The 12,914-nt window shown below is 61.9% G+C and overlaps 1 protein-coding gene across 1 annotated transcript; it reads right to left on the bottom strand.

The window, feature by feature from the left end:
* Positions 1-2,434: 2,434 nt before the first annotated feature.
* Positions 2,435-7,186, bottom strand: GRHPR (glyoxylate and hydroxypyruvate reductase). The gene is made up of 9 exons (XM_054003807.1): positions 7,023-7,186; positions 6,534-6,664; positions 6,382-6,454; positions 5,879-5,995; positions 5,628-5,716; positions 4,910-5,014; positions 4,219-4,354; positions 3,750-3,880; positions 2,435-2,651 (listed from the first exon to the last, which is right to left on the bottom strand). Exons 1-9 carry the CDS (start codon positions 7,085-7,087, stop codon positions 2,530-2,532), a joined length of 969 nt encoding a protein of 322 aa, XP_053859782.1. The 5' UTR covers positions 7,088-7,186; the 3' UTR covers positions 2,435-2,529.
* Positions 7,187-12,914: the final 5,728 nt, after the last annotated feature.

The raw sequence follows: 12,914 nt of genomic DNA on the forward strand, positions 1-12,914 counted from the left end.
AAAATGTTTCTGTGTGGCTGTGTCTGCCTGCCTTCACTGGTTCGGTGCTCTCCAGCCTGTACAGACAAAATTGTGACTGCACAAGGGATCGTAAAAACCCGACCTTGGTAATAATTTTGTCCCCGGTGAAGTTCTTTGTATTACTTTTGTTAATGAAATGATATTTACACAACACCTGTAAAATTCATGATCCGTGGTCACTGCTGCTCTCTGAATTCCTCATGGGGAGATGCCACAGGTGCAGGAGGTGCTTGTCTCGAAGGAGTTCTGGGATGGACACCTGAGCCCAGTGCTCCAGTCCTTGTGGCAGCTGATTTACCAGCTCGTGCCTATTTCTTAATGCACCTGGGGAATCTGACACACCTGCTCAGACACCAGGTCAGTCCCTGCCATCACCAGGAACCTCTCAGATGCTTGGTCACCATCCTCCAGTGTCACAGCAGCTCCACCAGCAGCAGAGTCCTCAGTGTCAGCACTAAGGAATCTGGGAGACCAGTGAGCTCCCCCACTGGACTCGCTCTGATTTTCACAGCAAAGTCACTCCTCATTTCCACTGGGTGTTTGGAAACTCCCCAGCCAGCTGGGATGCCCAGAGCACACTCCCTTCCTCCCCACCACCACGGCCACAAGCCTTTCCTTCTCAGTCCGGGTTACAAACCTCCAGAACTATGTCTGACAGGCCAGCACAAGGCAATCAGCCGTGTTTGTGAATCAAAGGTTATTGATAAATGTGTCAGAATTCCTCCTGTGATGCAGGGCAGCTTCCACCAGCTGTTACTGCTATCAGAGAGTGCTTCACTGGGCATCCAGGAGATCCCAGCAGGGTCTGGCACAAGGGACAGGAGGGGACAGGAGTGTGCTGGGTGAGCTCCAGCTCTGTTACAGCTGTGTGCTGGGCTCTGGCTCCCTCCCCACGCCAGGGTTGTGGTGCTGCCAGCTGCTCACCCCGGGACAGTTCCCCCTGCGTGCTCCTGGCTCCCTCCCCTGGCTCCGCTGTCCCCAGAAAGCTCTGTCCCCTGTCTGTCCCCTGCCAGGTGAGGGCACAGGGGAGAAGGCTCGGCTGGCTGCGGGGCAGTGGGGCTTGTCCTGGGACACAGCGGAGGGAAAACCTGCACAAACCCTTCTGGGGGGACGGGTCAGCCACTGGCACCACTGTCCAACCTGGACGTGGCCCAGGGGCTGCTGTGTCCTCCTCTGTGGGCCTGGGCAGCACGCAGTGGTGTGGTGGCACTGGGAGGAGAGGAGGAGGAGGAGGAGGAGGAGGATGGCTGATGGAGAGCCACAGCTCAAAAGGAACCTGAGTCCAGGTGTGCTCTTCAGCACGTTCCCTGGCACGAGGACGGGGAGCACTGGGAGCTGGTTTGAGATGACCTCCAGGTCACACTGTGGGGACACCTGTGCCGTGGCTGGGGTGGGCAGCGCTGCACGGCTGTGACCGGGCTGTGGCAGGGCTGTCCTGACTGCCACCTGTCACCGAGGATGGGAGGGCACACGGGGAGGGGCCATGGCAGGGCCAGTGCACACCCCAGGGCAGATCCACCCCCGTCCTGCAGGATGGCCCAGCGGGACCCCAGGCTCGCCAAAGCTGTGCCTGTCCACACCCCAAAAGTGTCCAAGGCCAGGCCGGACAGGGCCTGCACCAATCTGGGATAGTGGAAGGTGTCCCTGCCCACGGCAGGTGGGGTGGAATGAGATGATCCATAAGGTCCCTTCCCACCCAACCCATTCCATGGCTCTGAGATCAGTGGCACGGAGAGGTGGGCTCAGGTTCCAGCCCCCATTTTTTGGAAGTGGGACAGTGGCTGCAGGACACATGAATCCCCAAAGCCCTCGAGATGTGCCCCTCAGGCTCTCCTGGCAGCTGGAGGCTCAGGCCCCGCTCAGGCTCTCCTCTGCACCAACAAATGTCACTGCACATCTGACAAACACGAGGGCAGCTGCAGCCAGAACCTGCAAAGGGCTACCAGAACCTCCCAGTGAATTCCAGTTTGCCATCCACTCTGGAGCTCTGCCTGGGATTGGTCAGATAGGAAGGCAGAGCTGCAGGTTCCTGGGGAGCTGCACAAGCCTGTTTTGTGCTTTTCTTTAGACCCCTCAAGCAGAGGATTACGCAGTGCCACTGATTCCATAGGACCACATGATGTGTGGGCTGGCAACAGCTGGCAGCAGCAGCTCCTGTGGCAGCAGCAGCCTGCATGGACAAAGCTGTTACCTGTCCTCCCTTCCTGGCCACCAGCCCAGGGAAGGCACTCCTGGCCTCTCACTGTGACCAGGAGCCAGGTTTTGAGGACAGATGCCGCTGCAGCAGCTCCCTTACGGTACTTCCAGCATGGCAAGCATTCCCCAGCCCAGGGCCAGCCCCTCTCCACGGCTGCTGGCACCCGCAGCGTGCCCCACCACATGCCCTGTTGTCAAATACCATCAGCACCACACGTTGGCTGCTACTCTTTAATGGCTCCTGGCCACCACAGGGCAGGGGACGCGGGCACGGCGCCGCTGGAGCAGGGCCTGGCCATCAGGGCCTGGCCATCACAGCTGCAGCTCGTGGGGCATGGGCTCCCCTCGCAGCCCGGCCAGCAGGTTCTTGGCTGCCAGCACGGCCATGGCGCTCCTCGTGGCGTACGTGGCGCTCCCGATGTGAGGCAGGATCACTGCAGGGACAGGAGGGACACTGCTCACCTCTCCCCCTGCCCCAGCAGCCCCTTCCGGGGCTGTCACAGGTGCAGCATCCAGCTGGATGTTATTTGTGTGTTAATGAATACCTAATATTACTGCTGTAACTAATGTATTCAATGGATGCACGTGCAGGAATTATGTCCTGCCTCGTCTTGTTTCAGAGCTCTCAAATCTCCCAGTCCTACAAATATCTCCAGAAAGTCTCTGCTCTTATCACTCCTCGCACTGTCTACTTTGAGAAACAATGCAGACAAACGAAAAATGAGTTTTAGCAAAACAGAACAAGAGCTACAGGTTCGTATTTCAGAAAGAGACAGTCATGGGCAGTTCCAAATTTTCATGGATGTGCCCATGGGTTTTTTTTGGAACATATTTTTCCTACCCCAGGAACCCTCTCCCCATGGAGGGAGGACATCCTGTGAGACGCTGGCCAAGCAAGCTCCTTCCTAGCCGTCCTTCCTCACCTGCCTCATCCTCCTCCAGAGAAGACAGGTCTCGGTGCTGGACCTGCACCTGCCCCATGTCCCCCCTTCCCAGAGCCTGGAACTGTCCAGGTAACAGGCTGCCCACGCCCACGGCAGCCCGGCAGCACTCCTGCGACCAGGACTCCTCCAGGCAAACTCAGCAGCCCACTTTCAGTCACTGGGGAGCTTTTCCATCACAGTACGTGCCCAGGAGCCCTCAGAACACCTGAGCTGGACAGGGCCTGAGCTGGGGGTTGGCTTCTCTTTCACGCCCCTGCTGATTCCAGATCCTCCACCCATTTCACACACTGAATGAAGAGCCATCACAAAGGTTATCTCAATGGCTTTGTGGAAAATTAAAACAGCTCCCATCCTTGTTTGGCATCCTGCTGGTGAGTTTTGACCCCACAGCAGCTCCCTGCATGGTACACTAGCCCAGCTAAGTACACCTGACCTGCCTGTCCTGTGCTCTGCTGCCCAGTGGCACCAGCGGAGCAGTGGGGCCCAGGGGTCCCTGTCACACCTGCCACACCTGGGGCCCCGGGGCAGCGGCTGCTGCAGGAGGGGTCTGCCAGCCCCTCCAGGGGTCTGCCAGCCCCGGGCACTCACCGCAGTTCCTGAGGGACAGCAGTGGGTGGTCAGTAGGCAGCGGCTCCGGCGTGGTGACGTCCAGGCCGGCGGCTGCGATCTGCCCCTGGGCCAGCGCCTCGTACAGGTCCTCCTGGTTCACCACAGCCCCCCTGCCAACGCCAGGGTGACAGGCTGGCCTCGCTGCTGAGTGCCCCGCAGGCTCCGGGGGCACAGAGGCAGCGTGCCCAGGAGTGCCTGAGCACAGGTCAGACCCTCTCTGGATGTGCCTGAGCCTCCCAGCAGTGAGCTCCAGCTGCCCGCAGAGGGGGAAGAGCTGGGTGCTCCTGAATAATTTATCTTGCCTTTGGCTCTCTCCCAAGGGGCCTTGGCGAATGCTCCCAGGGGCTGCAGCCACAAAGGTGCTGCCTGGACTCACAGCCCAGCGGATCCCCCCGCACCTGTGGAAGGGCCACAGCCCCCTCCAGGCACAGGTCTGCGCTGCCAGTACCTGCTTGTGTTGACGAACACGGAAGTTTTCTTCATCCTGCCGAAGAAGTCCTTGTTGCACATGCCCTGGGTGGCTGGCGTCAGGGCACAGGTGACCACCACGAAGTCTGACTCCTCGGCCAGCCTGGTGAGCGGGACTGAGGGGAGAGCAGGGAAACGGCACTGCAGCCAGCCCCTCCCTCAGCAGAGCTCCAGGGGCAGCTGCAGGCCCTGCTGTCCCCCCAGCACGACACCCTGGTGTCCCCAGCCCCCGGGGCAGCCCACAGGACCCTCCCTCCTCCCAGAGCGGCTGTCACACTTTGCTCCTGCTCACTGCGTCCAACTTCCTTGTGGGAACGAAGCTGACAGAAAGTCACCAATGCAGGGACACAGGGAAGGGGAGCAGTGGCAGGACCAGCTGCAGCTGGAGTTCTCGCAGCGCTCTGATGATCCCCTGCGTGCCCAGCCCTCGCAGGAGGCAGGGTCCCCCGTCACCCCCCGTTTGGGGCACGTCTGGGACATGGCAGTCCCTCCCTTGCTGCCCCTCACACGGGCTATGCCCCGGAGCCCCCCAGCCCCCCCCCAGCTCGTGGCCCCCTCCACTGCCACCCTGCGGGTGACAAACCCCGTGAGTGGCACCCCCTGGAGCTGTCCCAGCCATGGGGCTCCCTGACTGATGGCTGACACCAGCCCTGTCCCGGCGCCGTCCTTACCAAACTCAGCCCCAAACTCTGCCGCGCTCTCTGGCTTCGGGCCGCTGCCGGTGTACAGAAACCTCCTGACCCCAAACGGCTTCAGGCGCCGGGCAACTGCCTGTCCTAGGAGTGAGGCAGGAAGGCGTGGGGCTGCTGTGGCTCCACAGCACGTGCGGGACCAGCACCTGGAGCCACCCAAGGGCTGCTGCAGTGGGATCAGCCCTGCCTGGCTGGGGTGGGCTTGGAGACCTTCTGCTGTGGCAAGGGGCCCGTGGGCACTGCCCCCGTGGCTGCCCTGGGGAGCAAGGACACGAAGGGCTGCCCGCTGGCAAAGTCCACGGCTGGACGGTGCCGAGCGTGGACTTTGGCACTGCATTTGTGTAACTGAGGAGCAGGAGGGGGCAGAGATTGCTGCAGGGGCTGGAGGCCGTGGAGGCACAGGAACACCTGAGGCTCCAAGGCTGAGGCTGGCGAGCCAGGACAGCTGCTGGGAGAGGCTCTGCAGGCTCCCCTCGCTGTGCCCATGGGGTTTAAACAGGTGAGCACCAGCCCACCGCCTTGGCTGAGTCACAGAGTCCCAGAACAGTCTGGCTTGGGAAGGACTGCAAAGGCCATCTCATTCCAACCCTCCCACCTCCAGCAGGACACCTTCCAGTGGCCCAGGCTGAGGGTGAGGCTCCAAGCTCACCCTGCCACTGCTGGAGACACAGAGATCTGCCCTCTGAGCTGCACTCACCTATCCTGCCCAGCCCGACGATGCCCACGGTGCTGTCGGACAGGCCATGCCCACACATCCACAGGGGCTTCCAGGTTGTCCAGCCGCCACTGGCAGAGAGAGGGACAGGGGCAGGCTCACGGAAAGCTGCTCAGAGCCCAGCCCCACACCAGCTGCTCGGTGGGGAGCTGCACGAAACCCTGGCCTGGCCCCTCGTCACCAGCCCGTGCGGCACACGGCGGGGCCAGCGGGAGCCCTCGGCGGGCACTCACCTCTTGACCTGCTCGGCAGCCTCGGGCAGGCGGCGGCAGGCGGACAGCAGCAGGGCCACGGACAGCTCGGCGGTGGCGTCGGTCAGCACGTCGGGGGTGTAGCCCACTCGGATCCCCCTGCAGCCAGAGCGGGCTCTGGGCGCTGCCCTGCCATCGCCAGGCTGGCTGCCAGCCCTGCGCCTGGCCCAGGCTCCCGGGGACATCCTGCGGCTCTCAGCCCTCCCGGCACTCCCTTCCCCGGGCAGCCCTTGCCTCGGCCCAGCACCCAAAGGCTTCCCCAGCCCTGGCGTGGCCGGGGTGACCCCAGCCACGATCCGGCAGCGGAGGGGCGCAGGCAGCTGACCCCACCCAGCCCCGTGCGCTGTGAAAGCCCACTTGCCAACAGGGACCAGCGGGATGTGGGGTCGGGGGAAGGGGTCCAGAACAGGGGGATGCAGAGCAGGGGGGAGGGAACGGATCACGGGGGTCAGAGCAGGAGCAGGGCGGGAGAGGGGCAGCGTTACCGCTTCTTGATCTCGTCCAGGGCGAGGTGGTCAAAGCCCACGGACAACGTGCTGATGACCTTCAGGCCGGGCCCTGTAAGACACGACGGGCGCTGCCGTGCCTGTCCCGGGGCCCGGGGCACGGCCGGGGGGAGCAGGGGTCCCGCACGCACCGGCCGCGTCCAGCACCTCGCGGTCGATGCGGTCCGAGAGCAGGCAGAGCAGCCCGCGCGTCCCCGCCACGCCCGCCAGCAGCTCGGCCCGCGGCACCGGCTCCTCCGAGTCCCACTGCTGCACGCGGCACCTGCGGCACCGGCACCGGCTGTCACCCACCGGCACCGGCACCGGCACCGGCACCCACCGGCACCGGCACCGGCACCGGCACCGGCACCCACCAGCACCGGCACCCACCGGCACCGGCACCCACCGGCACCGGCTGTCACCCACCGGCACCGGCACCGGCACCCACCGGCACCCACCGGCTGTCACCCACCGGCACCGGCACCCACCGGCACCGGCACCGACCGGCACCCGCGGCGGGACCCGGAGCCGCGCCGAGACCGGCACCAGAGCCCGCACCGGGACCGGCTCCGGGCCCCGCGGCGGCACAGCCACCGACCGCCGCTGGCGCTGCCGCGGGGCTCGCCGCGCCCCGCGCTCACCCGCTCGCCTGCGACAGCACCCGCAGCCCCTCGGCCGGGATCCGCCGCGTCACGAACACCGACATGGCCGCTGCCACCGCCAGCGCCGGGACAGCCCCGAGCGGCCCCGGCACACCGGGACAGCGCGGACACACCGGGACAGCGCGGTCACACCGGGATAGCCCCGGGCAGCCCGGGCACACCGGAACAGCGCGGTCACACAGGGACAGCGGGAACGGCCCCGGCACACCGGAACAGCCCCGAGCGGCCCGGGCACACCGGAACAGCCCCGAGCGGCCCGGGCACACCGGAACAGCCCCGAACGGCCCCGGCACACCGGAACAGCCCGCCCGCCGCACCGGCGCCGCTCCGCCCCGGGCCCGCCTCCCGCGGGGTCGCGCCCTGCGCTCGGCCGCCCGTACCTGAGCGGGCACGTGTGGCCACCCACGGGCGTGGGGACATCCCTGCACAGGAAAAGGAGGCTCAGGGGGGACCCTGTGGCTCTGCTTGACAGAAGGGGACAGCCGGGGGGTCGGGCTCTGCTCCAGGGAACAGGAGGAGAGGGAACGGCCTCAGGCCGGGCCAGGGCAGGCTCAGGGTGGGCAGCAGCAGGAATTTCCCCATGGAAAGGGGGCTCGGGCCTTGGAAGTGCCCAGGGAGGGTTGGAGTGCCCGTCCCTGGGGGTGTCCCAGGAATTCCTGGAGGTGGCACTCGGAGCTCTGGGCTGGGGACAAGGTGGGGGTCCGTGGTGCCAGAGTTGTTGTGCAGCCCGGTGGATCTGCTGGTGCTGTGACGTCACTTGCATGCACACACCTGTGCTCACACTCACACACAGGTAGACAGGTGTGGTGCACACACCTGTACGCACCTGCACGTACAGGTGTGGACATTCTCACACACACACAACGTCGGGTGCTCCTTTGAGCACCCTTTGAGCTCCTTTGGTGTGAATTCACCCCCACAGCCTCTGGTGGGAGCTTTGGGGCGTCCCAGAGGCTACGTATGGACAACTGCCCCTCTCACTACGCTGTGAGACTGCTCGTTAATTAACCCAGATTTAAATTGTCTGGAGACCTGATTCGAACGTGTTCTGAGACTGCAGGTACGGGGCAGGGGGCCCAAGGGAACGGTGATCTCGGTAGCTGACAGAGCTGGGCTGTCTCTTGGAATGAGCACAGAGGCAGACAGGTAAAGACAGTGCATTTGTGGGCAGAGGGAACATGGAGTTTGAGGTACATACACCAGCATATTGCTGCGTGTGGGATTCATTCTGCTGCTCCAGGTGGGATTTCCCTTTATCGTGACGCACCATCAGCATGCTGTCAGATTATGCCAGCAGAATTGGTTTTACTTTCTAATAATTGCTTGAAAGTTTGTTTTATGCTGCCGAGCTGGGTATCATTTGGGCTGACACCTTATCTGCCTCCCTGGTCAGTCTGGATTGGTGTCAGGAGTACTGCTCTGCAGTGTGACTCCTCCAGGCTCATCCTGCTGGGGTTTTCCAGCTCCCCCTTCCCAGTCCCAGTGGATGTGGTGGAGTCACCCCCCCAGACACTGCAGCAACCTCCAAGCTCTGGGCCAGTGCTCCCAGTGGCACCAGAGAGACAGAGGCCCCCAGAGAGGGTTTATTTACAAAACAAAGTGCACAATTCTGGCCACAACGTGTTTTTACCCATTAAAGGCACCTGTAAATGGTCTCCTTTACTGTGACTTCAGGTGTGGAGTCCCCCAGCCCTCCCTGGTCCCCATTGAAGGGGAGGTCGTGGTGCTGTGCAGGGGCCCTTGGCAACAGAGCCACTGGGTCACCCTGGCTCTGGATAACATCCCTTGTTTCCCATTTTGGGGTTTCTGGATAAAACCCACACACTCAGGTAAATGCCTAATTCTGTTTGCACCTTGTGATTTTGTTGCAGGCAGACCTGACTGTCCCACCTTTGGGAAACTGAAAACCTTTCAAAGAGGGCTGGAAGAGAGGGAGAGGAGCGGGTGGTGGGACACCCACTACGCTCCCACACCTCTCTGCCACCCAGGTGTGGGCTGCCACACCTCCACACTCCTGTACACACTCCTGCTGCCTGGTGGGAAGGACAGTGGCAGAGTTGGGAATGCCACCCTCTATGGTACCACTGGAGTTTGACCCATGTCAGGGTGGGACAGAAGAAACCACCAACCTCCCTCTCTGGAGGGAAACACCAGCCACCCCAGGCAGAGAGGGCAGCTCTCCAGAGGATACAGGAGCGTGCAGGTGTGGCAGCCCCTTGCGAAGAGCCAGAGAACGGCTGGGTCTCTGCCCATCCCATCCCATTATCCCATCCCATCCCATCCCACCCATCCCATCCCACCCATCCCACCCATCCCACCCATCCTGTCCCACCATCTCTGGGCTCTGAGGAGGAGCTGTGGCTCTCCAGGAGTGCCGTGATGGAGGTTGGCTCCGTGGGGAGTTCTGCAGCCGGCCAGGACTGCCCGAGGACTGATGACAGTGATGGGACTGGTGCCCAGCTCGCTGTGCAGAGCCGGTTTGCCAGGACCCACCTGGTTACTGGAGAGCCTGTCCTCCCGTGGTGTGTGCCCAGGACGGGTGTCCCCGTGTGCCAGCAGTGCTGCTGGCAGCAGGAGCGGGGCCAGCAGGGCCGTGCCGTGGCTCCGTGTGCCCCCGCCCCACAGGTGGGTCCGGGTGGGTGTCCCCCCCATGCCCTTCAGCCGTCCCCCACACCACGGGCGGGGGCTGGTTGTGCTGCTGCTCCCTGCAGCACCTTTCACACCCCAGATCCAGGTGTCTGTGTCCCTCCTGCCCCCCCGGCTCCCAGATCGGGCTCCTGGTGCAGCGAGAGGCGTGTCAGGGGTGCTGGCTGGGCAGGGCTGTGTGACCCCTGCCCGGTTTACTCCTGGCAAAACCAGCAGTCTTTGGCTGGAGGGGCCGCTCTGAGCTGAGCCAGCCAGCCTGGCAGCACCACAGCAAATCCCAGCAGTGGGGCCTCCCCGTTCAGCCCTGGCAGTGCCTCACCCTCAGCTGTCCCGGCACGGCCCCGCTCCCTGGCAGGGAAACCAGGCAACCAGTCCTTCCTTGCCCACGAGGCTGGCAGAGCCCCCGGGTCCCACTGCATGCCACAGGGACTGCCACTGGGGCAGTCCTGCCACCCCACCGGTTCCACCACCCACCACAAACTGGGAAAGGGGTAGCACCTCTTTCAGAGCAGCCGGGGGAGCAGCTGCCCACCCGGGCCCCAAAGCCCCAGGAGCCTTCCCACCCTGTCCCAGCTGGGGCTTCCTGCCGGCCTTGCTGTGCCCACATCCCTGTGTCCTAGCTGTCCCTGTGCCCACATCCCTGTGTCCTAGCTGCCCCTCTCCCCTTGCTGTGCCCACATCCCTGTGTCCTAGCTGTCCCTGTGCCCCTTGCTGTGCCCACATCCCTGTGCCCACATCCCTGTGTCCTAGCTGCCCCTCTCCCCTTGCTGTGCCCACATCCCTGTGCCCACATCCCTGTGTCCTAGCTGTGCCTGTGCCAACATCCCTGTGCCCACATCCCTGTGTCCACATCCCTGTGCCCACATCCCTGTGTCCTAGCTGTCCCTGTGCCCACATCCGTGTGTCCACATCCCTGTGTCCTAGCTGCCCCTGTGCCCACATCCCTGTGTCCACATCCCTGTGTCCTAGCTGCCCCTGTGCCCACATCCCTGTGCCCACATCCCTGTGTCCTAGCTGCCCCTCTCCCCTTGCTGTGCCCACGTCCCCCTGTGCCCGTGTCCCTGCTGGACCCCGTGTCCCTGCAGCGCTCAGGATCCCATCAGCCAGGTGAAATCCCCCCTCCCCTCTGGCCCAGGAGTGTGCTAGGGCTGTCAGACTGCTGCTACAGGGTTCCATTTAAAGCATTTTCGGAGGTTTCCTGTAGACTGGAAAAACTTACTGCTCCCACTGGGGATTTCAAACACATTGGTTTTCTTTAATCCTCCTTAAGGCATAGCTGGCATTTTGTACCTGGGAGCAACTGAAATTATGCTGTTCTAGGAGAGATATTTTAATTCTCTCCTCAAAGAGGCCTTTGAAAGAAGGCTCAAAGCTCTGCCCGCAGTGAATTCACAGTGGCTATATCAGCCTTAGTGCCCCATGCAGCCTGTGGGGTGAGAGCTTGTCGCAGGGTGACAACTTTCCAATTGCCAAAACACAACTTCCTCTTTGTAATGCTCTCAGGGAGATCACTGGGGGCAGCACTTGGGGCAGCACCTGCAGCGGGCAGGGGGCAGAGGGACAGGGCACAGCAAAGGAAAGCGGGACGGGGATAACCACTGGGTGTTTAGACAAAATGCAGGAAAAAGGCAGGCAGATGGCATGAATATTAGTGCATGAAAATGACTAGCACTCTGAGAATTTCCCAGTGTACTTCTGACTGGTTTGGGCTTGCTTTTATAATTAATTTATGGAAAGCACTTAAATTGGGAATAAACACAATCTCACAAATCCCTGCTAATCTCTGCCTGTATTTTTGAAATGATACCCTGAAGGTATAGTTCCTCACAGTGATTAAACTGCTTTTCTTTTAAGAATTAAAAGGGACCTTTTCCATGTGGCCGTGTGCTGTGTGAGCAGCCAGGCCCACACTCTGACCTGCTCTAGATGCAATATACTGTTGGAGGTGCCTGGGTAGGGCATTTCCCCATTGGATTGCTGGATGCCAAATCTGCCAATATTTTCATTTTGGGTTCATGTATTTTAATGCAAAATACGACCTGGTGTGTTGTCAGCCTACGACTCAGAAGCACACAGCTATTAGCATAAATTTAGAAAGCTCCTTGAAAATGAAAAGAAATGTATTTAATTAAGTGTCTGCTTTTCCCTGCTGGTGCAAGCCAAGCTCCCTCCGTGCGTGGGATGTGCGGAAGGTGCTCGGGGCGGCGCAGCCCGAGGGGGATTTGGGTCTCTGGGTGCAGGCAGGAGCAGTGTGGAGCAGCTCTGCACGACTGGGGAAAGCTGGGGAGGCACAGGCTGCCCTCCCTGGGCTGCTGGCCCTGCTGCAGGTGTCAGAGTGCTGGCTGGGCCTGTGTCCCTGTGCAGGAGGGAAGGGCAGCGAGGGCAGAACAGCATGGCACGGGGAGCTCCCCACAGCCTGGAGTGGGATGTGAGTCCCCAGGGTGCTGCGGGGCTGGGCCTGGACAGGGGCCAGCAGTGACAGCATCGAGGTGCAAACAAAGATTTAATTACATATTAAACAAAGATTTTATTATTATTTTATTATATTCTTGCGCTTCAGCATGGAAATCCAGGTAGGAATCACCCAGGGCACAGCCCGTCCCTTTGGTTTGGCCCGTGCAGCTCAGTCGTGCACAGAAGGAGCATTTTCCTCATCCCCTCCAGCAGCCTCTCCATGCCACAGCTCATGGAAGGAACTGTGGTGGCGAGGAGCCCCTTCAGCCTCACAGACGTGGGGACACGTGGGTGCTGGCCTGCAGCTCCCAGGGCGTGCTCCCCGTTCTGCAGGCTGTGCCAGCAGCCCCAGGCAGGACCCGGGACGCGGACACGTGGGCCACAGGACAGGAGGCTGGCAGGGCCCCACGCCAGCGCGTGCCACTGTGGGTGCCACGTGGCACGTGGCTGGGACCTCTCACTGCCTGGGGGCGGCCAGCAGCCTGGCCAGGAGGGCAAGCTGTGGCAGTGCCACCCCTGCCGAGTCCCTGTGGCGGTGCTGTGCCGAGTCCTTGTGGCACTGCTCCCGTGGCACTGCTGCCCTGGCACTGCTCCCATGGCACTGCTGCGCTGGCGCTGCTCCCCTGCTGCTGCTCCCCACAGCAATCCCTGCACATCCCTCAGGGCGCAGCTCCAGCTTGCCAGAGCGGGTATAGAACCTGGGGGTGGTTTTTACAAATTCTGTATAATATATATATATATACAATACAATATATGTTACATAGATAAGAT

Source organism: Vidua macroura, chromosome Z (genome assembly GCF_024509145.1).
Source record: "Vidua macroura isolate BioBank_ID:100142 chromosome Z, ASM2450914v1, whole genome shotgun sequence".
Lineage (NCBI taxonomy): Eukaryota > Metazoa > Chordata > Aves > Passeriformes > Viduidae > Vidua > Vidua macroura.